This window comes from Octopus sinensis, linkage group LG15 (genome assembly GCF_006345805.1).
Source record: "Octopus sinensis linkage group LG15, ASM634580v1, whole genome shotgun sequence".
Classification (NCBI taxonomy): Eukaryota; Metazoa; Mollusca; class Cephalopoda; order Octopoda; family Octopodidae; genus Octopus; species Octopus sinensis.
In genome coordinates, this window is record NC_043011.1 from 28,673,286 (window position 1) to 28,683,370 (window position 10,085).

At 38.4% G+C, this 10,085-nt stretch overlaps 1 protein-coding gene across 1 annotated transcript; it reads left to right on the plus strand.

Annotated features, from left to right (window-relative positions):
• The first annotated feature begins 5,062 nt into the window (after positions 1 to 5,062).
• Positions 5,063 to 6,107, plus strand: LOC115219658 (octopressin receptor). The gene has a single exon (XM_029789833.2). The coding sequence runs from the start codon at positions 5,124 to 5,126 to the stop codon at positions 6,105 to 6,107; it is 984 nt and encodes a 327-aa protein (XP_029645693.1). The 5' UTR covers positions 5,063 to 5,123.
• The last annotated feature ends 3,978 nt before the right edge of the window (positions 6,108 to 10,085 follow it).

Here is a 10,085-nt window from a genome sequence, read left to right on the forward strand (position 1 = left end):
TATCTATCAATATTTACAACAGCTGGGTAGCTATTTGAACCTAACTTTCTTACCACGATAGCTGAGAGAAGACAAAACAAGACAACACATCCACCCAAGTATCTACGTAAACACATAATCTTGCTCACACATACGTAAAATCTATATTACATAGACTAAGAGAGCGGGAAAGAGAGTGGAGATACAACTTAAAAGATTATTATTATTATTATTATTATTATTATTACTATTATTATCATTATTATTATCATTATTATTATTATTATTATTATTATTATTATTATTATTATTATTATTATTATTGTATTTTTACATATGGTATATCAACTTTACAAGAAACACCTCGGATTACAAATAAATATAAATGGTATGACGATATGTAAATATACCCCCAAGTGCTTGTTATTTTGTTTCTGTCCGATTCCTTACTCTCACTGTAAACTCCAAACCTTAGAACCCAAACCCTGCATCACAGCAGCTTTCTTCTCCTCGTCGTAGAAATCTTTCCAAGAATGTTTCTATGAAACATTAGAGGCAATATAAGGGAGACAGCTGAAGAAACTTGAGATAAAATGCATCATCGAAAATGTGAAATGTTTGTAAATCTGTGAAACATACGGCGTCTTCCATAGAGAAGGAAGAAGAAGAAGAAAGTGTGAAAGAGACAGGGAGAAAGAGACACGTTTGGTGAATTAGGAAAACAGAAATTAATTGGAATGATGATATGTAGGTAGACACAGCCAAAGAATGTTCCAACAATTCGAAATTATTTGCATTATTATGTCGTTTGCGTGGGAGAATTTTAGTAACATTATCTATATACATCATCGCTACGATTTTGAGATGGGTGATTTAAAGAATTTCATCACTCATAATAGCAAATAGTGAAGGCGAATGGCCAAGCGGTTAAGGTGTTGCACTCACGATCGCTAGCTCGTAAGTTCGAGTCCCAGACTGGGCGGTGAGTTATTTTCTTGGGCGAGAACTTCATTCCACGTTGCTCCAGTCTCTCCAGTCCTTTCAACTGTAAATGGGTAACCCTGCAATGGGCTAACCTTCCGATTAGGGGTAATGTTGGCATGTTCGCCCTAGCCAGCGGGGCGGCATCATTCGAATGCAAAAACAATGCGAAGCGCATTGTGACCAGCGATGTGAAACAACACCCGATTGTCTGGCCGATAGCGTGAATAGCAATTACGTATTAAGCACTCAAAATTACCCCCAAACTGTGATTTTCACTTAACCCATTAGTATTTAAACCGGCCATATCTGGCCAAAATATTTAACCTGTTTTATGTTCAAACTGACCAGATCCAGGCTCTCACACCTACCTTACAATGTTATTCTACATTAAGTAATTACACCATCAACATCTTGAAGATATGAGATAATGCATGATTAATTCAAATCAATGTGAATCAATAAGCATTATGTTTGATAGAATAATCTGAACACTAAAGGGTTAAACATTTATTATTTGGCGTCAGACTTCTCGTTTTAGTAACTGCGAACGGGTCATTGACACAGTTCCATTGTTTACAGTACCAGTGACCAGGTTGTAGTTACTGAAACGAAAAATTTCACACCAAATAATGAACGCCTAAGTGAAGTGAAGATAACAGTTTCTGTGTTTTTTAATGACTAACATATGTTTCCCATGCAGTAATTGCTTTAGTTTCGACATACAATCTCCCATCAAATCACTTGCCAGACAAATACATCGTCCAAGCTAATAATATCATGTGGCATTCCATTGGCGTTTCTAATTTTAATACTTTATTGTCACAAGGTTGCGAGCTGGTAGAATCTTTAGCACGCCGAGCAAAATGCTTAGCGGCATTTCTTCCGTCTTTACGTTCTAAATTCAAATTCTGCCGCGGTTAACTCTGCCTTTCATCTCTTCCGGGGTCGATAAAATAAGTACCTGTTGAACTCTGGGGTCGAAGAAATCAATTAACCCCTCCCCTGATCTAGTTGGACTTGTGCCAAAATTTGAAACCAATATTTTATTGCCATGCATATATATATATATTTTATTGTCTCATTAAGGTTGCACTTAAATCTTTTCTCTAATGTATTTCCTTTGACGATAGCTTTTGACCCCTCTACCCCTGACCTTGTTTATCTCTTAAATTCTCTTAGATTCATCTGCTTTCATCCGTGTCAGGTTGATAGAAATAGCTGTTTACTGGTCAAAAAATAATTTTCTCCTCATAGTTCCTGAATTCTATAGATTCAAGCTAACTAAGTTGTCTACAAATTCTTCTGTATTTGGTCACTTAGAACCCCCTCCGCTAAGTTGTCGCAGTATACTCTATATAGGCGCCTTTTCTTTTCTCCCTCTTCCCTTTTTTCTTTTTATCTTTTTCCTTTTTCTTTTTTTTTTTTCTTTTTCTTTTTCTTTTCTTTCTATCCTTCCCCCCCGTTCTCTTTCTTTTTTTTTTGGCTTTTTCTTTTTCTTTTTCTTTTTTCTTTTCCCTTTTTCTTCTTCTCCTTTTTCTTTTTTCTTCTTTCCTTGTTTCTTTTCTTCTTTTTTATTTTATTTTCTTTGCCCCCACAAAAAAATCCTTCGCCTTAAGAAATCCTTAACATAGCAGTTTTGCACGAGAGCAGTAATATGGCAAATTACCTTATCATATAGCATGAAATGATTGTGGATTAATAATGGTTAAATACATCGTCTGTAGTATGAATCCTCTTCTTAACGCTGGAAATTTAAATCTTCACTACGGATAATTCACCTTTTCTGGAAGACTAATAAGTTTTTAAAACTTGATAAGTCTGTGCATCATCCTCCTCATATCTCTGGAAATTTTAATCTACACTATGGATTAATTCATCTTCTCTTCGAAACTAATAAGTTTTTAAAAATCCGTGATAAGGAACTTGGAAAAACTGTTTACAACCTATATCTGCCTTAATGGAATTATCTCCAATATTTCATGAGTATAACCTCACCCACTAAGAGTAGAGAACTCATATGTATTTAGCTGATGAGTACGGGACACTTTTATCTGCTGCAATTTTTGCAACTTGTATAAAGCCTGTCTTTGTATGAAACAATTGTACTAAAAACTAATCCATCTTGTTGCTTCTTTCTCGTGTGTATATATATATATATATATATATATATATATATATATATATATATCTAATATATATATATATTATAATATATATATATAATATATAATATATAGCTTATGAGAGGTAATGGTGTTAAGAGAACCCAAAGGTGCAGGAAATGCTGAGTAAGTCCTGTGGATAGACTATAGTTAAGCTCCAGGTTCGGTGATTATGCGAATGAGTTCAAAGTAGGTCATATATCAGCATGCGTAATATATATATATATAAAATTAACAGAATGAGATAAAAATCCAAGGCTGTGAAAGATTTCTCAACATTTATAAAGAGAAGATCTTACAGCTGTTTCCGGGATATTTTATATATCCCTTCATCGGAGACGGTTTGATAAAATGGTTAAGCAATAGTTATTCTAGATAAGATATGAAATAGAGAGTGAAGTGGAGGAATAAAAATAGACATAAAATATGCAGGAAACTTATATGCAGGGATATTGTATCTGCAGTTCCATTATTTAAGCAGAATGGTATATATATATAAGTTTCCTGTGCCTTGTGTATAAGTTCCAATAGTATTCATAATTGGTCATTCCAAGCATAAAGTTTGTACACGGTGTTATTGATTTGCAGATACAATATCCCTGCATATCTCACGTCTGTTTTCATTTCCTCCACTTCACTCTCTATTTCATATCTTCTCTAGAATAACTATTGCTTAACTATTTTCACATAGTCTCCGATGAAGGGATATATAAAATATCCCGGAAACAGCTGTAAGACCTTCTCATTATAAATGTTGTGAAATATTTCACAGCCTTGGATATTTATCTCATTCTGTTAAATTCATATATATATATATATATAGAGAGAGAGAGAGAGAGAGAGAGAGAGAGAGAGAGAGAGAGAATGAGAGAGAGAATGAGAGAGAGAGAGAATGAGAGAGAGAGAGAATGAGAGAGAGAGAGAGACATGATGGAATCTCCCTTTGAAAACAACGTATGACCGCTCAGCTTTTGCGAACGACCTGCACAAATACTTTGTTTATAGTGATCAAATGTTCGCGCCGTACATTGGCTCATTCTCTCCATTAAATCGACGCCGTCTGAACAGGTGAAATGTGTGCCACGCGTCAGGTGTCGAAGCGGTCGCAGAGCAACGTGAAATGAAGTGTTTTGCTCAAGAACCCATAGCACCTCCCGGTCAGTATACGAATAAGTCAGTATACGAAGTATCGATTATTTTGCTGGTTGTCCTACACACTATCAGTTCGGTCCGTTATGACTTATCTTATGTAAAGTGATTTTTGTTAGTGCTTTTCAGTCTATGTGTATGTGTGTATATGTGTGTGTGAGAGAGAGATAGCATGTGTGTGTGTGCATGTGTGTGTGTGCGTGTGTATGCGAGTACGTTTTGCGTGTGTGTGTGTGTGTACATGAGGTGTGCATGCGTGTATGTGCGTGTGTGCGAATACGTCTTTGTGTGTGCATGTGTGTGTGTGCATGCGTGTATGTGCGTGTGTATGCGAGTACGTTTTTGCGTGTGTGTTATGTATGTTTGAATGAGAGAGAGAGCGTGTGTGTGTGTGTGTGCGTGTGCGTGTGCGTGTGCGTGTGCGTATGTGTGTGTGTGTGTACATGCTGATGTCGGTGTTTCTTTAATTTTGCTGTCATCCTAAACTCGACAATGTAAAAAACAAAAATGTTACATAGAGTTGCAATTATATGGACGATTATTAAATTATGTATAATTAATATATTTTCAGAGTGGGTGTTTATGTACGTGTTTAATTGTGTAATTATAACAAACGTTATTGCAATTAACTCTAAGCCATACCACCAAACTACAAATAACAACAATTTAAGTAATCATTTCTTCGCAATTTTTTTTAATATTTTCTCTTAATTATCATTTTCTTTTCAATTCTTGATTTTATTTTATCTTATATTTGTACTGTTTTCTTTTTGGATTTTTGCAGGTTAAATTCTGTTTAATTCTTCGAACGTTAACGTTTCTCATCTTCACGCTTAATCGGAAGCAAAGATGGAAAACTTCACAGAAGAAAACCTCCATCCTTGGATTACTACAACAACACGGGTCTACAACAACGTCACAATATTTCCTCAATACGATGACGAATTGGGTAAATTTGAAATTATGGTCCTGTGTATTCTATGCTTCATGGCTCTGTTCGGAAATGCAGTCGTATTAATCGTACTACGCATCAAAAAAACAACTCTCACTCGAATGCAGCTTTTGATCGTGTATTTGAGCGTTACTGACATTTCTGTAGCTCTCTTCCATATTCTACCGACTATTATTCTCAAAATCAACGTCTATTTCCTCGGAGACATATCTGCCTGCCGAGTATATCAGTTTATCACTGTCGCCGAACTTTACGCTTCTTCATTCGTACTCATTGTCACCGCCTTGGATCGTTACATCTCTATATGTCATCCACTTGCTGCTCACATGTGGACCAATCGACGAGTTCATATGACCACGGCTTTGGCTTTGTTTTTGGCCCTGATGTGTTCATTGCCACAACTGGATGCAGTACTTGTTGATTTCCATGGTGGAAAATTATGCCGACCCAACCTCACCACAGAACTTGCAAACATCGCCTACAGCTGGTGGGCTTTCTGTTCCGTCTTCTTTGTTCCTTTGCTTCTCTTGATCTTCTTCTATGGTAGAATATGCTTCGTTGTGTGGCAGAGCATGCGCGGTCGTGAATGCACGCAGTCAGTCGGTAGCTCGGCATCAAGATACGTACGCAAGCCGATCAAATGCCGGATCTCCTCCCAAACATCGTCGGAAAACCGAGTGAAGAATTACTCGGACGCAAGGGACAAAGATTCATCGCGCAACCCGCGAGCTATCTGTCGTGGTGTTTCCAAATCAAAGATCAAAACCATCAAACTGACTTTTTCTGTCGTGGCATGTTTTATTATATGCTATACGCCGTTTTTTACTGTTCTCATGGCTCGAACTTACGATGCAGAGTTGAGCTCAGCTCAAAGTAAGTAACCTGTTTTGTCTTTCCTATTCTGACTGCAAATATTTTCTTCTTTTACTCAGGTTGCAGAGAGGCGATTCAACAGAGTAATGACCGTACACGAACGGTCTCACACACACAAACACACTCACATACACACACATACACACACACACACACACACACACACCACACACACACACACACACACACACACACACAAAATTACACACTCGCACACATATATACATATTTTTTTTACTTAATTTTGCAGTACAAAACAATAAAAATCGTCAATACAGCTTTGTTGAAAATGTTGTCTTAAACGTTAATTTGAGATAAACCGGAAATGCATATGTGTATGTCTGCGTGCGTATGTTGAGAGACAAAAGAGTGAGAGAGATGATGGGGTAAAGGGGAAGAGTGAAAGTAACAATTGGTTAGCATATTGCCTTTAACTGAAACCAGACACAGAATCTGCGTGAAACATTGATTTATTGTAAATCAATAGGAGGTGTTTTCGTGCCTCGAATATACGCAAGCCATCGGTCTTGAACTTAAATTGAATTTCAGCCGCTTATGAAAATTCATGCTATCAACGATTACATAAGCCATGCAGTGCAGAATTTATCAGATTCCATTTTAGCTTAGTATGGGGTAACTACACAAAATTCGCAAATGGAATGAATTATTTTGCCCTGAGGATAAGAAGTCTAACGGTCTAACATTTGGAACGGAACTCGTCGTCGAAGAAAGCTGAACAAAAAGGATTAATTGTTTCCCCTTTGCTTTTTTTCATTTTCTTAATTTATTAACTTATTTATTTGATGAGGTTAAGTTCGTTGATATTGTTTTGGTGTTTTATATCTTTCTTTCTTTTCCCACTGAGGACGGGTTCTATCAAAAACCTTAGAAGCTTTCTCTTAGTCACAATCAAATAATCCAAACCATTTTGCGAGCACTTTCAACTTATCATTTATTTGTCCATGCACAGCATCTCTGTTTTGGGGAGGTTAATACTCTACAGGTATATTTTAGAATATGTGAGGGCGCGTGGCTTAGTGGTTAGGGCATTCGGCTCATGATCGTAAGGTTGTGAGTTCGATTCCCGGCGACGCGTTGTGTCCTTGAGCAAGACACTTTATTTCACGTTGCTCCAGTCCACTCAGCTGGCAAAAATGAGTTGTACTTGTATTTCAAAGGGTCAGCCTTGTCACTCTCTGTGTCACGCTGATTATCCCCGAGAACTACGTTAAGGGTACACGTGTCTGTGGAATGCTCAGCCATTTGCACGTTAATTTCACGAGCAAGCTGTTCCGTTGATCGTATCAGCTGGGACCCTCGTCGTCGTAACCGGCGGAGTCTTTAAAGAAATATTTTAGAATACGGTAAGACGATCAATGGAATTAATTGTACAGGTGAGTAAATTGGAGTAATGTGAAATGAAGTGTTTTACTCAAGAACACAAGGCACTACTCAGTCCAGGAATTGAAATCACTGTCTTACGATCGTAAGTGAAACACCCTAACACTAGGCTTCGTGCCTTTATACCTTAGTACTCCACTAGCACTTTCTTTGTCCACCTTGAAAGGATGAGGAAAATTTGGCGTTTACAGGATTTGTATTGAGAAAGCAGATGGCTGGAATGAAAATGGCAAAGCTTTCTGACCTACGTTCGAATGATACTGCCAGTCAACGCATGGAGTCGATAAACGTATAACTCTGATTATACCTGATTCGCATTAATCCTCACACACAACAGCCGAATCTAGAATTAGAACCTGCAGAAAATTGCTCTGCATATAAACTTTAAGTAATTAAGCTTACTTAATAACTGTTAATTGCGTACTTATTGTTTCTTGTAGCGATCTGTTGTACTGATGCGCTTTAAGCATTACACAAAATACTTAACGACATTTCTTCCAGTGTTTTGCGTTGTGAGTTCAAATACTGCTGCCTTTTTGCTTTGTGTCTATTTAGAAATCGATCAAATAAGTACCAGTCGAGTGTTAGGGCCGATGCCATCGACTTCACTTCTCAAAATTGCTGGCCTTGAATTAGAAAGACTTATAGATATGGATTACGTGGCAAGTTGGCAGAATTGTTAGTGCATCGGACAAAATGCTTAGCAACGTTTCTTTCGGCTCTTTACGTCCTGAGTTTAAATCCTGATGAGGTCAACTTTACCTTTCATCCTTTCGAGGTCGATAAAATAAAGTACCAGGAGTGGCTGTGTGGTAAGTAGCTTGCTTACTGACCACATGGTTCCGGGTTCAGTCCCACTGTGTGGCACCTTGGGCAAGTGTCTTCTACTATAGCCTCGGGCCGACCGAAGCCTTGTGAGTGGATTTGGTAGACGGAAACTGAAAGAAGCCCGTCGTATATATATATATACACACACACATATAATATGTGTGTGTGTGCGTGTGTGTGTGCGTGTGTGTGTGTGTGTGTGTGTGTGTGTACGTTTATATGTCTGTGTTTGTTTCCCCAACATCGCTTGACAAACGATGCTGGTGTGTTTACATCCCCATAACTTAGCGGTTCGGCAAAAAGAGACCGATAGAATAAATACCAGGCTTACAAAGAGTAAGTCCTGGGGTCGATTTGCTCGACTAAAGGCAGTGCTCCAGCATGGCCGTAGTCAAATGACTGAAACAAGTAAAAGAGTAAAAGAAGAGGAGTGGCTAGGCACAGGAGTGGTTGTGTGGTAAGTAGCTTGCTTACCGACCACATGGTTCCGGGTTCAGTCCCACTACCTGGTACCTTCGGCATGTAACTTCTACTATACCCTCGGACCAACCAAGGCCTTGTGTGCAGATTTGGTTGACCGAAACTGAAAGAAGACCGTCGTCGTCATTGTGTGTGTGTGTATGTGAGTGTGTGAGAGAGTGTGTCTTCGTGCGTGCGTTTGTGTGTCAGTGTGTTTGTGCGTCTATGTTTGTCCCCGCATCGTAGCTTGACAACCGATGTTGGTGTGTTTATGTCCCCGTAACTTAGTGGTTCGGCAAAAGAGACCGATAGAATAAGTATTAGGCTTACAGAGAATAAATATTTAGGTGGATTTGCTCGACTAAAGGTAGTGTTCCATCATGGTCGCAGTCAAATGACTGAAACAAATAAAAGAATAATCAATTACAGGAATCGGTGTAATTGAATATCGCCCTGCCTTCCAAATTGCTGGCCTTGTGGTAAAATTAGAAATACTTCACGGCGTACCATTTTACTAGGGAAACCCATGAATCCTTGGTTGACAGATGATACCGTACTTCAACAACCAGCTACGACTCTCAGCCAAAACAAACAAAAGAACGTACCTTTTACTTTAAATTGGCCACATGCCTTTATTGTAGTAGTAGTAGTAGTAGTAGTAGTAGTAGTAGTAGTAGTAGTAGTAGTAGTAGTAGCAGCAGCAGCAGCAACAGTAGTGTAGTAGTAGTAGTATAGTAGTGGTATGGTGGTGGTGGTGGTGGTGGTGGTGGTGTGGTGGTGGTAGTGGAAGTGGAAGTGGTTGTGGTGGTAGTGGTGGTGGTGTGGTGGTGGTGGTGTAGTGGTGGTGGTTTGGTTGGTCTTAGTAGTAGTAATAGTAGTAGTAGTTGGAAGCTGCTACATATTTTTTACTGTCTCTCTCCGCCGTAGTCATTGACATCATAATCCTCGTGATCGTCATCAACTTATCTGCTTTTTTCTAATCAATTATCTGCTTCTCTTTACTTCCTCGTCATACCCTGATCATAATCAACCTCCTCCTCCTCCGAGACAACATCAAGCTCCTTTTAATCATCGCCATTGTCAGCATTATGTTTTGTGCATCGAAAGATGGATATCATCTTCGTTCCTAAAACACTGTCGTTATCATGTCCAGCTACATTTATTCCGCTTTTGTAGCACGAATTCCATTTTTTTTTCTGTTTGTTTTCCGAATCACAAATTCATTGAAGCCTGTTTATAACTTCTGTCGGTAAAACGAATGAAAGACAAAACTCTGTTGATGAAACCCTACCACTCTC

Bases quoted from the DNA above. Each gene is read 5' to 3' on its own strand.
- LOC115219658 (XM_029789833.2), top strand. From the start codon at position 5,124: ATGGAAAACTTCACAGAAGAAAACCTCCATCCTTGGATTACTACAACA.